General features: G+C 41.8%; 1 protein-coding gene across 1 annotated transcript in view; it reads left to right on the plus strand.

The window, feature by feature from the left end:
- The first annotated feature begins 2,122 nt into the window (after positions 1–2,122).
- Positions 2,123–21,669, plus strand: part of meis1b (Meis homeobox 1 b) — a 91,297-nt gene continuing 71,750 nt past the window's right edge. The window contains exons 1-7 of the mRNA XM_086092861.1: positions 2,123–2,749; positions 3,691–3,911; positions 4,585–4,726; positions 4,871–4,921; positions 5,081–5,131; positions 7,042–7,188; positions 17,688–17,799. Of these exons, the coding sequence (XP_085948987.1) occupies positions 2,738–2,749; positions 3,691–3,911; positions 4,585–4,726; positions 4,871–4,921; positions 5,081–5,131; positions 7,042–7,188; positions 17,688–17,799 (736 nt within the window). The 5' untranslated portion in view covers positions 2,123–2,737. The remainder of the gene's footprint in view (positions 2,750–3,690; positions 3,912–4,584; positions 4,727–4,870; positions 4,922–5,080; positions 5,132–7,041; positions 7,189–17,687; positions 17,800–21,669) is intronic.

Consider the following 21,669-nt stretch of genomic DNA (forward strand, 5'->3'; position numbering starts at 1 on the left):
CAACGCCAGCTGCTCGTATAGGACCCCCTTTTGTGTCCATGTATATAGACCCCCTATAATTCCACTAAAACACACTACGTAACAAGTTAGTCACACTTAATATGCTTTAAAAAATAAAAATATGTATATGAATCATACTCACTGATTATTCCCAACTCTAGTAGATGAACGGTTTGGTTGTGCGTAAAGGTCCGTACGTCCTGTTCGGCTCCGAGAGGCTGACTGAAGAAAGAAGATCAAGAAGGAGAACCTTGCACGCCTCCTCGCCGCGTCTCGTCGCCCCCAGCCCGGCCTTCTCTCAGCCGGAGTCCCCGCTGAATGTGACGGACCACTTCCAGCCACCAAAGCAGTTACCCACCCGCCCCCACATTAATGTTAGCATAATTATCATGATCAATAAATACATTTAGGTATTATAATGACGTCATGCAGTGGACTGTTTAAAAGTCCATATCGTTTTGTACACAGAGATGATGACATTCATTGCCCTTTGCACCTTCGCTCATTTATGTTCTACATTATAAATAATGCATATACTGGGAAATATGACGTCACTATTACTGCTATCAATCTATCGACCTAACTATACGCGTAAATCACGCTTAGTGCACTACTTAATCTGCATATTTACTAATTTATATACGCTACAGTAATGCATATGATGGGAATTGTGATGACATCACAAATCAAAGTCCTAGAAAAAACATCTTATTGCATTTACTACTTTAAATTAATTTAAGATGATGACGTCACTTGCTAGTGGGATCTAGCTATATGCAGAAATCACATTTATTGCATTTTATTTTACTACCTTAATGCATATACTGTACTAAGAAATATGACGTCTCTACGTCACCTGTATATATTTTACATGTGTGCTGTATATACTAGGAAAGGAACTTCACTTTTCCCCTCTGGTACATGTATTGTATTTTACCAGCTCAAATGACTACTTTATGCTCATATTTAGCAGCATAACATGAAGTTATTTGCGTTATCTTGCGTTTGCATATATGAGAATAACTTCATTTTTTATTTGAGGCAGCAAAATGTAGAGAACAACTTTGTGATAATTAAAATTATTTTAAATTGAATAAAATATATGACAAGGAAGAAAAACATCTAATGGAATAAAATGAGCATGCATAGGCTACAGTTTATTTGGTTGGAAGTGAGGTTAAAAAGTTAAATCGCGCGTGGGACAATTATTTTAAGTGGTGCATTTATTATTTTATTTCCCCATCAATCTGACCATAAACAAGCACCACAATGTTGTAAATAAAGTGAAAGTGTGCCCTGATGATAATGACGATGATGTGCTTGCTTTTGCACCTTTTCGCCAATGTGGCCTCGGAGCAATGAACAATTATTCCGCGGATCGATCGATGGAAGCAGCCAATCAGAGCGCCTCCCTCCAACAGCCCTTATCCGGGGCCCTCTGCCATTGGCCAGAACGCCGATGAACTGGACGGACCCATTCAGCTCACCAGCTGGGGTGGAGAAGAGGGAGAGTTGGCAAATTATTCCCCAATTGTGATTTAACAACAAATTAAGCCAAATAAACGCCTTCTTCAACTATCAACACTTGATGGACTCATTCTTCATTGTTACACGCCGTTAGACTTGACACGCAAACTTGAAAGAAAACTTTGTCGCATGAGGGAGAGAGCCCCCGAAACCTGCCGGACCGGACCAGTTAGGTGGCAAGAATGTCACCCACGCAACTATTACATAACGGATTATTCACAACAATGCGGCCATGTTTTGTGTTATTTAGCACCGTCGATTGTCGGCAAATAATTCGGCGTCTGTTGCGACGACACACCTAGTGAGGTTCTGTTAGTTTGGGACGTAAATAAGCTACAAATGAACACTAAAATGACATGTGTTTTTTTCAATGGACTCTGGCGTTTCACGCCCCCTCTCACCCCTAAATCTGCGCGTCACTTGCTCGGGTCCGTGTGACTTGTTTATGGCCTGCACTACTTCCGGGTTCGAGCGCACACGCACGCACACACACACGCACGCCCCCCCCCCCCCCCCCCCCCCACACACACACACGCACACACGCCGGCTCATTTCTATATACACACGCTACACGGCTCCTTTAAGAAAAGCCCCGAGCCGGAATGATGAATCCTCCTCCTCTTCCCCCACCACCTCCTCCTCCTTCTTCTCCTCCTCTTGAGCTCTTCCACACGTCTTTGCATAAGTAAATCAAGCCGCGGGAGACCGGGCAGCCAGCATTCACCGAAGCCAGGGAGAGACGCTTCATTCCCGGCCGTGATTGGGAGCGCAGACCCGGTGTTCGACCCAGCGGACCAAAGCCAGGAGAGGAACCCCGACGACGAGCAAGCAACGCCAGACACACGGAGAGCATAAAAACGAGCCACGAGAACCTGCGGGGGTCTTTTAAGGCTTCGAATTTATTATTTTATTTTTTTCGGGGTGGTGGGGACTCACAGCGAAAGAGAGCCGAGGACCGACTCTCCTCAGCCGGGTTCAACTTGGCCGGCACCGTGGTGACTGGACCAGAGGGGGAAAGAGCCCCAAAACAACAAACCCAAAGGATTTTTTTTTGTGTTTTCTTTTTTAAATGTAACCACAGAAGCCAGGGAGCTTAATCACCCCCCCCCCCTAAATTTTTGTTTGGATTTGCTAAATTGCCGTGCAAGGCTGGCTTCCGAGCGGATTTAAGTTGGACTCGAATCACGAACGGCGGGCAGCGAGGAGGCTTATGGCTCAAAGGGTACGTACAACCAAAGAAAGCAGCCAAACACGCGTGGACTTGATGAAAAAAGTTACTTTTGCTGTCTTCTTTTGGCAGCCACATTACGCACGGACGAGCTGGTTTTGCTTTGCGCCCCCGCCCCTTTACTCACATACGCACCCATCCACACACACTTCTTTCGTGGACGTGTTTTTGCAGATGACTTGTGACAGCACTGCGTGGATTCTCAGGGTGACAAATCTCAAACATTTGTCTCGTGACTTGAGATCTCCACGCACCACACAACACATCAACACACATTGAACACACACTCTTTGAATAAAATGCACCGAAAATGCTATTAAAAAGCCATATTTTGTAGCGGGGCGACGACAAATATGATTTGATTTACACATTGTGTGTAAAAATCTGTCACGCTGACTTGCTTTTGCACCTCGTCGCCTGGAGGCATGCAGATCTTGTTTTCCAAATAACTTCCCAATCATCATTGGAAGATTCTTAGTTTATTTTTCTAAAGCAGCACTTTATGTATGCAAACATTGATGCTATCTTGCAATAAAATGCATTTTATTTGCAAAGGTTTGTACTATTTTACGCCTTGGGAAAACTTTTAGAAGACACAATTATTTCTTACTTAATTGTGCTAATTCCACGAGTCCCTAATTTGACGTTGCTGCATTAAAGCAAAACTACGTATTAAAAAGTTCGATTTTACGAACAACCACCTGCAGTTTTAATTTAACAAATCTTAAAAGCAACCGTGAGTGTGTTTAAATTAGATCACTTGACATGTCAGCAACTTCAGCTTGCATATTTTCTTTTTTCTGCTTTAAAATGCTTAAAAAGTTGGGATAATTTGCACACTCCCACTTGCTTAATTGAGTCAAACACTACTTGAATAATAATTGCATTTGCGAGTGTGTATAATTCGCGCATGTGTGTGTGTCGCCCCGGTGCAGTACGAAGACTTGCCCCACTACGGGATGGACGGGGTGGGCATCCCGACCACCATGTACGGAGACCCGCACGGCGCGCGCTCCATGCAGGCCGTGCACCTCAACCACGGGCCCCAGCTGCACTCGCACCAGTACCCGCACACGGCGCACACCAACACCATGCCCCCCAGCATGGGCTCGTCGGTCAACGACGCGCTCAAGAGGGACAAGGACGCCATATATGGGTACGAGCTCCGGAGGGATTCGGGTGGCGAGAGTTTCAGCGGGGCACTCGGCTCGCTTTGCCCGGGGACAGTGAGGGCTTGCTGGGCTCGGCGGGTCGCTGAGTCCGAGTGGATCTACGTGTACTTTTTTTTTTTTAACTTACTGCTTATATTTTATAATTTGTGGCAATATACACTTTCACGCATTGTTATAAAACTATATTGCACTTTTAACTTTATCTTCTAATTTTACCCTTTTAATCGAGTGGAAATAATTACAATCTATCGGTAATTTAATTAATGGCAGCTCATTAAAAATGAAATATGCATCACCTTTCACACTGGTGCTGCCTATTTAAAATGTTATGTATTTTTAGACTTTACATCAAATGTTTTGTTACATAAAGTCACTAATTAAAAAATATTTCCCAACCTGTTAGCATTGCTGAACGTCACATATGTATTCTACATAATAAACCCACTATACGTGCGCAGAATTGTGTTGCACTTTACAGTCTGCATGCATGCGTCCATGCAGGGAGGCTCCCCACTGGCGAGTTTCTGCAAAAATAAATATAAATATAAAAGATGGCTGCCTAAATCCAGCCTGCGGTCATCTTGACCCCAGCGTTGAGATTTGCTATTGTGTGCTTATACTCTATAAATGTGCGTGTGTGTGCGTGTTGCCATGCAGGCACCCCCTGTTCCCGCTGCTTGCACTGATTTTCGAGAAATGTGAATTAGCGACGTGCACCCCCAGAGAGCCTGGCGTGGCAGGAGGGGACGTGTGCTCGTCGGAGTCCTTCAATGAGGATATCGCTGTGTTTGCCAAACAGGTCAGCAAGTAGCGCAAAAAATAATAATAATAAATACAAACTTAGATGAAAGTTAATTGGGAGGAGTACATGCCATTTATTCCCACTGATGTTAGTATGTGATGTGCATTTGACATAATTTTCACTTGACTGCTTCATTTTTAGATTCGTGCAGAAAAACCTTTATTTTCATCAAATCCAGAATTGGATAATCTGGTAAGTCGTTGAAAGTGGTTTTATTGTGATATTTGTGTGTTTGCATCTTTGTTAGTGTACATTGTGTTAACAGTGCATGACGTCACTGCATGTGAAGTGTAGGTAAATGAAAATAAGGCACTAGTTATTTTAAATTGTATTATTTTTCAATTTCTGCAGATGATTCAAGCCATTCAAGTATTACGGTTTCATCTGCTGGAACTGGAAAAGGTAAGGAAAAAAAAATCTGATTTCATATATTTTTCTTTATTCCTAATTTGTATAACTATACTTTTGCTGGTCACTTATAATTAGCGTTCAAATCAATTACTGCACGTTTTTTCTCTCCCTTCATCCTCCTTGTGGGTGTTAATCAGCATTACAGGACCGGTTCTGACGAATTTCTGTTCAAGTCTTGCTTTGAGATTTTCAATTAAAACCAAGAGGAGAAGGAGAGGGAAAAAAATGTCCAAAAGTGCACGAAATCTGAGCGTCACGCGGGGGTGGCTGCTGGTGGGATTTTTAACACGCGTGTTGAGTGCGTCGTGGCCCGTGTGAGCTCTCGTGTCACTGCCAATTTTCGTGGATATCTCCATCCCGAGGGTGGGAGGGGGGCAAAGATACAGTCATTTTGCACCGCCCTGGTCGCCAGATTAGGTACACCTGCACCCAAAAGGCCTGCATGCACACATATAGCGTCACAGAATATAATTGTTGAGAAATGTGATTATTATTGTGGCTAAGAGCTGAGTCTGAATATTAGAAACACATCAGAAACAGGACATTCTTGCACCTTTGACACACTTTGTAAAGTTGGGTGTATTTTTCGTCAAAAATACAATAAAGGTGTGTATAATATATTGGCTCGGAATAAATATGAATTGTTAAAAAAAAAAGTTGCCTGGATATACAGTAATCACCTCTACCACGTGTTACAATGTTTATGTGTAATTTCCTCAGGCTTGTTTTGTAGGTTTGATAGCTGTTCCTAATAATTTGATTGGCACACTGTGAAGCAAGATTCATTTTTAGCTTATGAAATCAAGTGCGAGTGTGCCTAATATTTTGACCAGTGATTGGTTTTATTGTTATGAGTTTTTAACATTATGTACTCTCCGTTTGTGTTGCACAGAGTTTTATCATGCCAACTGTTGCAGCGCAATTGTTTTGTGGTGTGGTGTGTGTCAGAGCTGTTCCTAATATTTTGGCTTACAACACAATTATGAGAGAAGGGATTTTAGCTTGACAAGTACAGTGCAAGTGTGCCCATTATTTGGACCAGCGATTGTTTATATCCTTAGAAATAAACATACAAAAAGCTGCTTGAACGCAATCCACTGTCCTTGTGCAAGATTATTTTTATGAGTAATTTCTTGCAGCTTGTTTTATGCTTTGAGGTCTGTTGCGAATATTTTGCTTGAGACACTTGATGACTGCATTTGGCTGGCAATCGGGCCAAGGGTGAAGGGTGTACCCCGCCTACTGCCCGAAGCCAGCTGGGATAGGCTCCAGCGCCCCCCGCGACCCTTGTGAGGACAAGCGGTTAAGAAAATGGATGGAGACATTTAATGAAGTTTCATGGATTTTTTTTTTTTTACTATAATCTACACTAATTGTATTAGATTTATTTTTAAGAGTAATTTCTTACCGGTTGTTTTGTGGCATGAAGAAGAGCTGTTCCTAATATTTAGCTTAGCACACTTTGTGAAGTTTAATTTTTAGTTCGTGAGATGCAGTGCAGGTGTGCCTAATAATTTGACCAGTGATTAGTATTATTTTTATATATATATTTTAGAAAAAAATGTTGCTTTTACTTTGTCTATAATCTGCTCTCCTCTTTGATTTAAACACATTTTATCTAGTAATTTCTTGCAGCTTGTTTGTTCCTCTTCTTTTGGTTAACTACACAAAAATGAGGGAGTGAGCCAACATGTTTGTAATTTTTCCTCACGAACTACAGTGCAGGTGTACCTAATAATTTGACCAATGACAAATCCTATTTTTCAGAAGTGTTCCTTGAATATAACCTACTCTACGTTTTGTGTCAGATTTAATTTTGCAAGTAATTTACCTGCTAAGCGTGCATGTGTTTGTTGTTTGTGTGCACTTGTGTGACGTCCGCCGTCTTTTCGCCCGTGCAGGTGCACGAGCTGTGCGACAACTTCTGTCACCGCTACATAAGCTGCTTGAAGGGCAAAATGCCCATAGACCTGGTCATAGACGACCGCGAGGGGGGCTCCAAGTCAGACAGCGAGGAGATCACCCGTTCCTCTGTGGCCCTCGACCAGGTATGAGCGAGCGAGCGCGCACACACACACTCACACGCGCCCCCCCCCCACACACCCCACGCACGCACGCGCGCGCGCACCCCCCCCCCCCCACACACACACTCCCCACCCCCCATTTCCTCCAATCATCCCCTCCATCGGAATGAGACATTTTCTGCATAAATGCTCTCATTGGCTCATTAAAACTTGACCCGCTTTCCTGTACATTTGTACATTTATGGGGCTCGTACCCACCCTCCCTTCACCTCTCTCAAGCCCAGCAGAGCGCGGTGGCGGCGGAGTGCGAGGAGGCGCACCCCGGTGCTGCTTCTGCTCGGTTCCTCCACTTTTTTCCTCCTCCTACTCCCCCTCCTCCTCCTCCTCCAGTGCATTCACGCTTCATTAGGCGTCTTGTCAGTGTTTCTCCTCAGACATGAGTGCACATTGCTTATCGAGAGACCACCACCACTTCCCCCACTCTCCCACCACATCACAGCCACTTTTATTTGGATTGCACAGCAATGAGGCAAATAGAAGTCAGAGGTGGGAAAAGTGCTTAATTGTGTACTCTTAACGATAAGTGAAAAAAGATAAGTTGCTTGTATAGTGGCACCTTGACATGACCAAGCATGAAACAAATATTTTCAATCCACCCTCCACCAATAAAAAATTTTTTTTTTTGGGGGGGTTATGTGTTTTTAATGGAGAAAGTAGCACTTTGTTTATTGTATTAAAACACAAAAAATAATAATGTCAAGACATGGTTTTATAAAGTGCAATTACTGTAGTATTTGTGTATTGGATGGGTGCCCTTAAGGGGCATGGCCTAGTGAATGACATCAGGAACTGGAATCGGGTTAATGTTGTTGTGAACGGCTGAGTGTGAATTGTGGCTCTTTGCCAGTGTATTCATTTTGTTTTTGCGTCTTGGTTTTCTCGTTCAGTTATTGGTGACTGTGGCTCTCCTTTCCCACATACGAGGGCATACATTATCTTAATTGTACCATTTCTTTTTTCACTTCACTCATATGGTGGCGTAGCTGGAGCTTGCTCGTATAGAAGGAAGAGGAAAAACTGTTTTCTTTTTTAGGGAGTCAAAGTAAAAAGTTGGATAAATAAACATTCAAGTAAGGCATCATCAAGCAACATCTACTTAAGCACAGTAATGAAGTATTTGTACTTGTTTTGTATACCGCCACGGTTCAATGTGTTCACAGGTCCTCCAGAGACAACAGTGTGTGTATATTCGCACATTATCCATACACTGTGTTTATAAATATAGCAGGACAGCAGTAAAATTCTGCATTTGTGCACGACGCAAAGGTGGTTGCTGGTAAATGAAATTAGAGGCACATGCGACATAAAAAAGTCACCAGGCTAAATAATTTAAATCCGTGTGGCGTCCATATGGGTGAGTGGTTGGGAGAGGCTGGATGGCAGGGCTGGAAGAGAAGGCTTTAGAGAGGGAGGGAGAGAGGAAAAGAGAGGGTGGGGTGGGGGTGGGGGGGTTCTTAGTGTGTGTGTGTGTGCGTGATTATGGAAATGAAGATCAGCCTGCAAAGATAACACAGCGCCTTTTAATCCAGAAAGAGAATGAAATAACAAACTCCAAGTGTCTCTTTGAGGGGTCTTCGTGTATTCTCTCGAGGTTTTCTTTTTTTCTCCAAAGTGGCCCTTTTTTCTATTGACAAAGCAGGTCAGCTGAAGCAACCCTCCTGTTGTGTCACGGGTCAGATTGACCCATTTAAAGAATGTTCTTGGAGATGAGAAACTTCAACATGGACAAGGCACCATGTAATGAATTCATTTTACAATTTTTTCAACAATGTTTATAGCTCCCCTCTTACTAATCATCAAAGAGGCCATGGGTCAAATTGACCCAGGGATGTTGTTGCTGTTCCAGAGACACAAACTTAACAGGAGAGTGAAATATTCCTCAGGTTTTAAAGGTGGTGATGATGTTGCTAAACCCTCTGGTTATGCTTGTTTATTTAGTACACCAAAGATGATCATGGGTCACTATGACCCGCTGCAACTTTCACTATCAAAACATTTTGACATTTCTACCCTCCTTTTAGCCTATGGGGTCACTCTCAGGTCAATGTATATTATGACAACGCTGCTGTGCTCCTGAAACAGATAGTAAACCCTCCTGTTATGTTTATTTCTTTGGTTGAAATGTTTATGGGTCAAATTGACCCGCTGTATGTTTAGCACTCAAAATGTCTACCCCTCTTTAGCTGCTAATGTCAATATAATAGAGTCAGTATAATACTTAGTATGCCATGTAAATTCGAAAATATAAAAAAAGTGAATAAACTATTAAAGGTCAATCTGACCATACATAAGTTGATAAAGGATCTTATCAATAGAAAGACAAATAAGTCGTGTTCAGTCTTTAAGTCATTAAAACCCGTCTGGTTAAATGTGCTGGTCAAATTGACCCATGCTGAGATTTCATATTGTACAATACTACATATGTTTTATGTTAATTTTAAACATCCCTTGTAAATTAACAATAAAACATATGTAGTATTGTACAATATGAAATCTCAGCATGGGTCAATTTGACCTGCAATGTAACAGGAGGGTTTTAATTGACTTCAAGATGAACACGACTTATTTGTCCTTTTCCTATTGACGGAATAAGAAGATACTTTTTCAACATAATGCTCACGCATACTTGCAAAGTTCTATACATTTTTTTAAATATACATTTTGTTGTCTATTTTTGCGTGACATCTTATCCGCACTGGTGACATCCTTAACGAATTGGCCTTGTGTGTGTGCGCATTATCTCACCCCCCACCCCCATATGTATTTTTAATATATGTCCCCGGGCATAAAGTTGAAGAGCAAGAGCGGCCTGCAAATTTGCACAAAAGCAGCAAAGTTAACAAGAAGGCACATTTATTCATAAAGCAATTTATTCCGGTGCGAGGCGAGTGTAGCAGAGAAATAAAATGTCAGGAAGAGAGAGTGAAAAAAAGACTTTGAATTTATTCAACTGGACTTTTTTTTACAAGGCTTGACAATGTTTGGGAATTATGCCCCCGCTGTGCATGTGTCACGCCGCTAATATTCTGAATATTTAAGCCGTGTTGTTCTTAGCCTGCCCGAGCAGGCCGGCGAGCAGAGGTGAAAAAGTCAGAGGAGGCTGGTGAATGCGACCAAGCCAGTTTGCTGTGTGTGTGTGTGTGTGTGTGTGTGTGTGTGTGTGCGTGCGTGCACGCGCCTACAAGTGTGTGTGTGTTGAAACTGGCCTGATAAATGCAGCACCCCCTCAGGTGCTGTGTTGAGTGGAGTGACTGGTTAGCACCGGTTGGACTGAGTTAACTGTTTCACCGCTGCTGTTCATTCTGCTCCCCAGAGAGATTCCCAAAACATTCACGTCCACTTGCACACTCTTGCCAATCCTGGGAATTCTTACTGGGGGCTTGAAAATGCTTGAATTGTAATGTTCCATCATTTAAACATGCTTAAATTTGAGATTAATATGCTTTAAAATGTAGGTAAACAGTTTTTCTCGTCCTAAGTAGTATTATCAGTCACAAAACACATTTGCCCCAAATTTTTGTGGGTTAAATAATCATTTAAATCTATTCTGCAAGTTGCAAAGTTACTTTAAAAAGCGTATGAATCCTGACCTAAAAGCACATGAATCACGTTTGGATGCAAAAAGTTGCCACCAGTGCTCTTAATTACAGGGTTGAGGGTTGGCGGAAGGGGCTAACAAAGTGGGAGAGTGAGGCTAATAGCGCAAAGGACTCTCTGGGTGTCTGGAGAGCCTCTCCACTTTATCAAGTGGGGCTGGAAATAATTGGAACTTCCCTTTCAAAATATTCTGGCGTCTGACAAAGTCGATCCGCCCCAGTTCATTTACGAGCCAGGAGGTATTTTGATTACGCCCATATTTTTTGTTTGTTTTTGGAGAATTTAATCCAACCTAGTCCTGCTTTGAGGATGTGGTTTGAGTCACAGATTAGCTGTTACCTTAACGCAAGGACTGCCAAATGGTTGATATGGTGAAGTGAGTGGTGCTCATTTCAAGTCATTTAGACATTACCAAATATGGTTATTTGGCATGTAAAGGGCCACAACAAACCGTACTGGGGTGTATGTGATTTTTTTGGTACAAAATATAAGATTTGTTGTTTGTTTATTTTGGGTGAAAATTCATCTGATATCTTGATTGTGGTTGTGGTAGGGTGTAGTGTCAACTTGTGGAAGCCCCCTACAGGGCGTGTGTGAGAAAAGTAAAATGGTGACCTGGTGTAAAAATTCCTCATTTACATTTGGGATGCGCCAAATGATCAATATAGTGATGGACCATATAGTTCTTGCATATGGCGCAGTATTGATACACCAGTGTGAGGTGCAAGGGGTGTGCCATCTCTGTCATCATATCAAAGGAGTGGCCTTGGGAAAGGCTTGCTTGAGAGCTAAAGTCTTCTTTCAGATATTTTATTTATTTATTTTCACGTAACCTATAATTCAAACACGGTGCATTTTGGGAAAGGTTGGCTTTTTTCCTAACCAAAGAAACGAAATATGAACTTTTTCTCAAGAAAAAATGGGGGGAAAAATGCAACGCTAGAAAAAAAAGTTTAAGTTTGTTGCAGGTTTTAATAGTTAATTTGTTGAATCAGTTTATGTAATCTTGGTACTTTTAGTGGTGTGTGTGTGTGTTTGTGGGATTTGTGCGTCCGGGAAGACTTGTTAATTTTTTAAAGTATTTTTTATTTGGAAATAATTAAATAAATACATATTTTCAATAGATAGATGTAAATAAATCAAATGTAACTATTGTATATATACATTTTTTGATTGATTTTTATTAAATTATTATAAAAAAGTAAAACATTTCTAAGGTGAAATTTATTATTTTTATTTTTAAATAATAAGTTTATTATTTATCTTGGTAATTAATAATCAGATACAAAAAATAACTAATTAAAACTAAACATGATGCCTTGAATATGAAGTTCTGTATCAAATTAAAATTTAATTTAAAAAAATTTGTTTGCATTAAATTTAATTGATCTTTTAGAAGTATTATTTTCTAGTATTTATTTTGGCAATTAATTTGTTGTATCAGTTGTATTTAGTGTAGCTTTAAAACTAAACATGCTGCCATTATTGATGCATGTTTTTAGGTGGGGGGGTTACGGAGGGTGGATGTCTTGATGGGGGTGCGTCCGGGAACGTCCACTTAACCACTATCAGACTATCTTTCGGCAACAATCGGCTATATGCAGTTATGCAACGTGTCTTTCCAGGTCAGCAATGTTGGTTTAGGTAACGCTGCTGGTCAAAGGGTGACCCCCCGCCCCCCCACTTGAGAGGGATGGGGAGGTGCGTCATCCACCATTTTCCTAATCTGGTCGGCTCTGCTATCGCTAATCTATTAGTTTGCCCCCGCCAAAGTCACACGCAGGCTTCTTTTTGTGTGTCTCAAACGGCTCCTCTCAAGCAAACTTTTGAGTCGCAGCGGGAGGGGGTACACGGGGTGGGGGGGTTTGTTGGTAATGGTGGCTTTTGTGGCGGCATAAAGGGGTGGTTTGACCCCCCCATTCTTGCCCTCCCCCCACTTTTTGGGGCGCCGGATTCAACAAGTGGCACAAAAGAGAGGCGACCACGTGACTTGTGTGCGTCTTAGCCTGCTGGAATAGCAAGTAGGTTAATTCAAAGGAGGGTATAGTCAACCCCCCCTTCCCAAAAAAAAGCAAAAGTCCATTTTGTACCCCCAAAGTTGTGACGGCTGACGTGCGGCCATATTTGAAGTTAGAGCAAACAATAACGTGGCTTGTGTGTACTTAGCTAATGGAAAGAAACCCCTAAAACCCTCGCCCCCCCAAACCTAACCCCCTGCAGGCCTTCCACAATGGCCATCGTGCCGAGCTAGGCTAAGCTAATGAGGAAATGGGAAGCACAACATGTCATTCACAAATCTAGTCTTTCCAGGAATGGGGGTCGGGGGTAGTGGAGGGGTCCCAAAGTGTAAACAAGCAACTCAAGGATGCACCAGGTATGCTCTGTTTTATTTATTTTCTTTTTTTGGCGATACTTACTCCAAAAGGTGGCAATGATTACACACAGTATGTAATGCAGTTTGTGTTTTCCTGTCGTAATCTGACGAGACTCACATCCTAGGCAGATATGCCAATCTGACTCACACACGATCACAACATGGATACAATTGATAACAGAACAATAATCACATAGTCAATATTGGGGAGGACGGAAAAAAAATCACAATTAGATTATTTTTCAAAGTATTTCCTTTTAGTGTTGTGGGGAAATAACTGCAGCAGCAAAGCATTATGGGGAATGGAGTTGCGTACGTGTCATCTTCGATTCACATGTACCTCTGTTGAAGAGTTAATATATGTGTGTGTGTACGGTGTGTGTGTGTGTGGGGGGATTATGTATATTTACGCCTGTGTCTCTTAAGTATGCACATATGATTATTCCTGCACCCGGGCCGCCTGTAAATCAGCACAACGTCTCAAAAAAGATTTCAGCACCTCTACCTTAGCCGTTATTATTAATATTATTATGACTGCAAATCAATCGGAGAGGCGACGTTTCTTCTTGCATGAGTGCTTGCTTGCATGAGGGAACCCCCCACCTCCCACCCACGCACACTCACACACATGGAATGAGAGTGCAGTGGATTGGAATGCAGAATCACAATTTCCAGCAAGAAGAATCTTTTCATGGCGAATTAGGGAAGAAAAATGATGATAAAAAAGTGTGTGGGGGTGGGGGTGTGTGTGCTCAACTCTTGATTGGGTGCGTCTGTGCGCTTCCCTGGGCGGCAGATTTAAGAAGTTTAGCAAAAAGCGAGGCAGAACAGAAGCAGGGAAATTGAATTTACTTGACAATTAAGCGTTGGAATACAAGCTAGTGCACATGCAGCAAAGTGTGAGAGGCTGGGATCCAGGGGGAGATGGAGGGATTTAGGGAATATGCAGAGGGAGGAGGAATGGCGGCTCATTAGGAGAACATAGAATAAACCAAGTGTGTCGCTTTGTGTGCAGTCAGATTGTCGCCTTTTTTCTTTGCAGTCCACGTCAGGCCTGTTCAAACTTTGAAATTTGTCACCTTCTGCACTACAGTAAAAACAATGACATTGAGAAGCAGCCTACACACAAAATTGGTGACAAAGCCAATATTTATTTGTGTTAATGTAATATATAACATTGACCATGTCTAAGTAATTTTCCCTGGTACCTTCATTTTTATTTTATATGATTTTTTGTTGTTGTTGCTTTAATACTCCATAATGATCTGAAAATACACTGTTTTTATTTTTTTGATTATATATATTTTTTCCGTATATATATATATATACATATACATATATCTACATATATTAGGGGTGTTAGAAAAAATCGATTCGGCAATATATCGCGATATTACAGCGCGCAGCATATATAAACTTTCCTCCATTGAATTGAAAAGAGAAAATACTCTGTTGTGCTGCATTTGCCAAAGGGTGTGTGTGCACATGCTATGTGTGTATGGGCATGTGTGTGTGATCTCAGCATTAATTGCGCGTCAGATCAGCGCTCGCATCTAAGGGCGGCCTGTGTGATTATAAATAACCACCCCCCCGTCCCCGCGGAGATGCCATCCAACCCCTAGTTGCAAAGTCCCAAAACCCCCCTCCCACCCCCTTCACCGTCCCCCTTTCCCCATTGGGCCTGGCCGGCAACCTCCCAGCAGGCACTGCGCTCTTTTGTTCAATTACAGCAAATGCACAACTTTGCCTCCCAACTCTCCATCCTCCGTGTTCTAATTATATTTTCAAATTAAAACACAAAGAACTTGCAAGTGAGAAGATGGAAGTTATTAATAATAAAAAACAAATTCTAATGCTCTAGTCTTAACTGTCATACAACTGTAAAATTGAGTTAACCGCCATATAATAATAATAAGGTAAAATTGCTCAATTTTTGACAATTTTTTTTGCAGCATTTTTGATAAATTAAACCGTATTATATCTAGAAGCCGGGACAAAAAAAGAAATGCTCTACGTTCTATGTTCTAGTTCCAATTTATTTTCCGTGTGCTGAGGATGTAATCCGTACTACCTGGCATCTGAAAACGCCTCTTCAGTGGCGTTTATCATACAATTTAGAGGGACTTTCATCATCATGGACTCATTTTGGGGGAAACAACAGTCATATTGTGCGTGTAAGCGCACTTATAATCATCCTATAGCCTGCTGACATCAAGCCAAGCCACCAATGTGTTGAATTTGCAGCATCCATCGTGAATATTGTCCTTTTGTTCCCTGGTTTTAACACTCTCCAACTGTCTCCAGTTGCGCGGCATAAAAGGAGACAGATTAAAGCCAGTTGTTTTTCTTTTTTTCCTTCTTTTTGTAATATCCCGCCATTCTACCAATCTTTTCGTCCTAAACCACTTTCCATCACTCACTTTTGTCATATGGGGCCGAAAGCAAAAAACTCAGTATCGGCTCAGTTCTGGCTTTCACAGGTGGTGCGTTGGCTCTACTGTGTGTGTGTATGTGTGTGAGGGATGCCGTGATAGAGCCCGTTTGAAGTCCCGCCAACCCTTTCAGAAGCGGAATAAGAGGTAACATCTGGTTTGGTTGCAGTGCGATGCAGCCGCATTGGAGAAGGCATTTGTGTGTGTCTGTGTACTGATACACATCTGAAGTGTGTGTATGTGTCTGAAAATAACACGGTCAATGAGAGGTTCCCCTGAGTTCAGTCACACTTTGGCAGCGTATACATCAAACTTTCGCTTCAGTTTTTTCACAAATAGTTCTGGGTCTGTTTGAGGAGAACTTCCTCAATTCTGGTCTGGCTCTGAGGGCTACTTCTATACCACAGAAACCTTTCTTCCCTTTTTGGGTTTTTGAAAAGTTTGGACTAAAGACAAGAAAAGGATTCATGCAGAACTGCGGAGACTGGAAACATTTTAACACGGGTTATAGAATGTGACGTATTTAAGTAATGTGCTTTTGTGAATGTGCACTTTTGTCCCTTTCACGTAGCGATTTTATGCCACATTCAGAGACATAACAGTAGAGCCGTTTTTGTCGTTCACAAATAGCCTACTAGAACATCTGAACTTTGGGTTTAATCGGAGGCATATTAACTTGTGGCAGGTGTGCTGACTCCAGCAAGTGAGAGTGTGATTGGATAATTTTGAACAAAGCCACATCCCCAGTTAAGAGGGTGTGCACATTTATTTCACCATTTTATCTCAATAGTTTTTTTTTCTTTTCCTGCTCTAATTATTTTTTCAATTGATCTCTCAGGGGATGGTGGTTCGTTTTTTGTTGTCATTAATTATACATTGGTGCCCTAACCTGCCTGCGAGTGTTGTCATAACTACCACAACATAGATGCCAGTTTCATTAGCCCCCCTATGGCGTTTTGCATTGTGTGTTAGCATTAAGCTAGCACACTTTTGTCAGATAGGTGGTTTATTAAATACACAATGTGTAATTATTTTTGAGCTGTGAATGGAAGCAAACAGCTTGAAGCAAGCAGTTGGTTTCTCTTTTGATTTACACCCTTATCCTGATTTTCTGCTCTACCCTTTAACACAGCTACCGTCCCACCTCTGATACTAGCTCAGAAGCTGGAAATTTAGTGGATCTGTTCCTTTCACACAACAAATTAATGGCTTAACAGGCAGTGTGGCTTTTGTAAGAGAAGCGTCACAAGTACTAACATTTTGCTAGTGTTGTAAGCTAACACTTGTTAGCTCACATTTAATCCATTTTGACATTTAATGGTGTCGCTTTCACACTTTTTACACGTCTAGAGGGCCATATTTCTCGACAAAGCTCTTCCACGTTGCTGTATATATTTGAATGTATTTCTTTGTTGATGACATCACTTTCGCTGGTTGCTCGCTGTTGTGCTTGTTGTCATCTGCTAGCAGTTTGTCCCAAATGGAGACAGACGTGGATCGCATGCTTCACAAAGCTGGGAACTCATGCAACATGTTGGCTCTTTTTTTTTTCTTGCTTTCTGTCTTTTCTTTTTTCTCAGCCCTCATTCCATATGATGGTGTCATGCACACTCGCTTGTGCCTGCATGCCCTTATATGAGTACACTACTTGCCCTGTATGCAAAAAAAAAAAAAAAAAGGCATGACAGCGCTCCATCCACCAAGGCTGAATGACAATAACACAAAGTGTATCCAATTGATCTTGTAATCGATATTGTTCCACTCCAGTCCTGTAGATGGTGATCATGTTTTTTTGTGATCATGTGCCAGTTTATTTTATTGTCAAAATTAAATCAAGATAATAAATAAATAATCCAATAAAGATAAGGAAATAATAACATTTTAAAGTGTTTTTTTAAATGATAAAACTAGTGATTAAATAAGTTGATATTTACAGTTATGATAACAATTAATGGAAAAATTTGCTTTGCACCCACCTTGATTACCACATCCACATCAAAATTGGAACACCTTAACTCAGTCAAGTTCAATAAAGTCGTCCGTTTTCTATTTCTTTGCAGACGTCCTGGAACCGAGACCACGACGACACGGCGTCCACGCGCTCCGGGGGCACGCCTGGCCCGTCGAGCGGCGGCCACACGTCACATAGCGGCGACAACAGCAGCGAGCAAGGTAAGAGCGGCCGCTTTGTTGCATTTGGCGCTCGCCGCGTTACATCAGCCGCATCAAGGTCAACTGGACGGGCGGGCTTGCAGGCTCTTTGCAAGAGTTGCTGCTCAGAAAGCCTTGTGGATCCCCGACACATTCTGAAAGCGACAGTAGGCTGTTGAGTGACTACAGAAGGTTCTGTGCTGGAGCCTTCTGGTAGTGATAGAGAGCGGTAGAGAATGGTTTTATCTTTGACTTGCAAAATAGTGATATGCACAGTCTAATATGCTACAGTAGCCGTGTACCTAACCCTCCTCAATCTCTTCTAAAATATAAAATTGTAGAGTTAGAAAATGCACGGCTAAAAATGACAAAGACACATGCTAATACTAATCTTAGCTTAGCCTGCTGTATTATCCTCCATAGTCTCTAGGTTGTTGCAGTGGTCCAGTTTATCACAGCCCTCAGTCTCCTCACAATTTTACAATTGCAGAGCGGTTGTAATATTTGGGCAGACACCTCACAATTTTACAATTGCAGAGCGGTAGTAATATTTGGGTAGACACCGCAAGAACATGCAAACAGGCCTTAGTGCTGGATGCTCAAAGAATACGAGTATGTTCCACTGTCTCTAATTTGCTGCCGTGGCCTGGTTTCTTAATGCTCGCAATCTCCTCTCAGTTATAAAATAGCCATGTGTTAAAACTTAGCTAGACAAAAAGTAAACTCACATCCAGGAAGCTGCAGGATTATGCTCCACAGTCCCCACATTGTTGCCGTAGTCTGGTTCCTTGCTGCCCTTAGTCTCCACTTGATTGTAAAATTGCCGCATCTTTGTAACATTTAAAGATTACAAAAAGTCAAGTCAACACACGTGCTGACATGCTTTAGCTCTTGACTCTGTTGTATTATACTCCATAAGCTCCACTTTATTGCCACTGCACTCATTCTCATCTTGAAATTTTCAGTATTTTCGTAACATTTAAAGATACATGCATCTCGAAATGACAGCAATTACACCGTAACACTTGCTTATTTTGTTGCTGCACCTGAGCTCTGGATGCTGTAAAATTATATTCTACAGTCTCCACTTTGTTGCAGCGCTCCACTTCCCTTGTCATCTCAGTCTTTACAAATAAAATTGCTGAGTCATTGTAGCGTTTGTGGATACACAACTTGAAAAAACAACACACTTGCTAACTTTCCTTTGTTCTGCATCACCGTCTCCACTTTAATGCAGCGCTCCTTGTAGTATACACCTTGATGGTGAGGCAGTTGAATGACAGTGTCAATCAAAACATTGTTCTCGATGGCACAGCAGAGTTATTAGAGTAGCTAGGGTGTACCTAATAAAATGACCGCTACAGTATAGCGCTAGAGTAGAATGGGAACAAAAGCAAATTCATATATTATTAAAGATGAGTTTGCAGGGTTGCCCGTGGCAGGGAGTAGACGCCGCCGCCATCATGGCTTCCGCTCCAATGAGTGGACAATTTGTGTGCGTGTGTGTGTGTGTGTGTGTGTGTGTCTGTGTTAGCAACACGTATAGTGTCATTATTGTCATTCCTGGTCGCAGACTTGTTTGGAGAAATACCTTGTTCCTCCCGTGTGTGTACTTTTGGTTGGCTTCGCTTTAAGGGTGTACATATGTAGACAAAAAACTGCTTTAGAATGCTTTTAAGTCTGAACATGAAGAGTCGGGAACTTGTTTTCTACACTTTAAGAATGTGTAAAGGGAAAACATTAGCTTAACACTATCAATTTTTTCTTGAATTGATTATCCTATTCATTGTTCGATGGACTAATTGAATAATCTGATAGATTTGGTATCATTTTCTGTTGTGATACGGCCACTGAAAAATGATCAAACCTTATGATGTATTTCGTCGTATGTATTTGTGCAATTGGCTGTTTTTCAGTTATTGCGCAATTGCTGTATCGTGATACAGTCGATATTGTCAAAAAAGTTAACGTCATAATATTGTAACGTGATCAACTGTGAGATCCTCTATCACTAGCAGTAGAGCGCTACAATTAATTATTATTATAGTTATTGTTCTTTTGTTATGTAATGGTAGGAATGCTGAAATGTTACTTTTTAAAACCAAAAAATACAGATACAGTATAGTGATGTTTGATATCATTTTCCGCAGGGTTACTGTATCGATACACCCACATCAGATATCGATCTTGCCACCGGCCATTTATTTTTTTGTGAAACACTTAGCAACTGTTTTTTTGTTTTGTTTACCGTAGAGTTTATATCACACAATGGCCCGTATCCTGATACTGTCAATATATGGTAGTTTAGATATATAGGTACAATTTCGACATGGAGTTTTTCATTGTACATGTATTTTGTATGAGTAGTACTGTATAGTACTGTTGTGTTTATAGTGTTCCAACCTTTTCCTCTATGCTACATACAGTAATTATGACGTAGAGGCACTTCATAAGCTTATGGTGGGCCGCTGTCCAAATATTTTTGGCCCTCTGGTTTGTCTTTCAATTATGGAATTATAGTATATTCCTAAACATCCTTCCACTTTCCAGCTTCTAATCATATACTCGGCTATATCTGCTGTGTTTTCATGCTAAATTCTGCACACTGTTGTGGTTCTGCGGCGTGAGGCGTTCAGGCTCCCTCGTGCTTTTCGTAAGTGACAACGTGCAATATCATAATTATAATTTTAAAAAATGTGAATATATTCTGTCTACTTTGTTATGTACAGTTTACAGGAGGCGTGTCCATATCATGCAATAACATGATTATTTCTTCCTTAATTGGGTTAGAGACTGTTAACATGTGCGTAGCGTTGTGTATTGTCTTGACAGGGTTCATGTTGCATATGTTATTGGGACACGGGTGGTGTGTATTACACACACGCACGCACCCCCCCCCCCCACACCCCCGCGCGCACACACACACACACACACACACACACACACACACACACACACACACACACACACACACACACACACACACACACACACACACACACACACACACACACACACACGCAGAGACAAGAGTAAGTACCAGAGGCCATGTTGGACGCGTTTCAGTATTTATGTGGGTTAAGAGCGCTCGCCGCCGCGTCATATTTGCCTCTGTCAGTCACACTGTAATCCCGCTAAAACAGTTATTTATCTGTTTGTGGCATCCCCCCTCCTCACCCCAAACGCTTTCATCTCCCACCTACTCTCCCGTGTCTCGCTTTCATTTCACTGACGATTGTTGGGCCTCCCACTCGCTCACCGAATCTCCACCTTTTGTTTATCTTCACCTCACAACTTTCTCCATCCTCCTCACATTTGATGCATATCTCCTCCTTCCTCCTGCTTTTGTTGTTTTCGCTCTTGATTTCTTCTCTTCCTTCCACTCTTCCGCCTCTGATTGAGTTCTCCCTGACCTTTTCCCTCTCCCACCTTTCTCATCCCCCCTCACCCCCCTTTCCTCCCGAGAAAGATGTCGGCTGCCCAAGTGCTCCCAGCATTTTTTTCTCTCTCCCTGAACGCCTCACTGGACACCGGTGGAAACATCCTCCACCTCTCTGGTGCCAGGATAAACGTCTGGGAAGGACATAAATAAACTCACATGCAAACCCACCTTAGCGCTGTTTGCTGTTGGATTGTGCTCCACAGTCTCCACTTTGCTGCAGTCACCCTGTTTCTGATTGCCCTCTCTTCTTGATTTTTACAGTTAGAAGGTACATGGCAAGAGATGACAGAAAGTGAGTACGGCTAACTAATACAGTTACCTGGCTAACACTTTGCTGTAGTCGCCTGGTTTCTTGCTGCCCCCAGTCTCCTTTTGGCTATGAAATTGTCACGTCAATGTAATAATAAAGGATACACTCATAAAAATGACAAGAATCAACACACATGCTA

This window comes from Leptonotus elevatus, chromosome 13 (genome assembly GCF_054856555.1).
Source record: "Leptonotus elevatus isolate MCC_2025b chromosome 13, RoL_Lele_1.0, whole genome shotgun sequence".
NCBI classification, from domain to species: domain Eukaryota; kingdom Metazoa; phylum Chordata; class Actinopteri; order Syngnathiformes; family Syngnathidae; genus Leptonotus; species Leptonotus elevatus.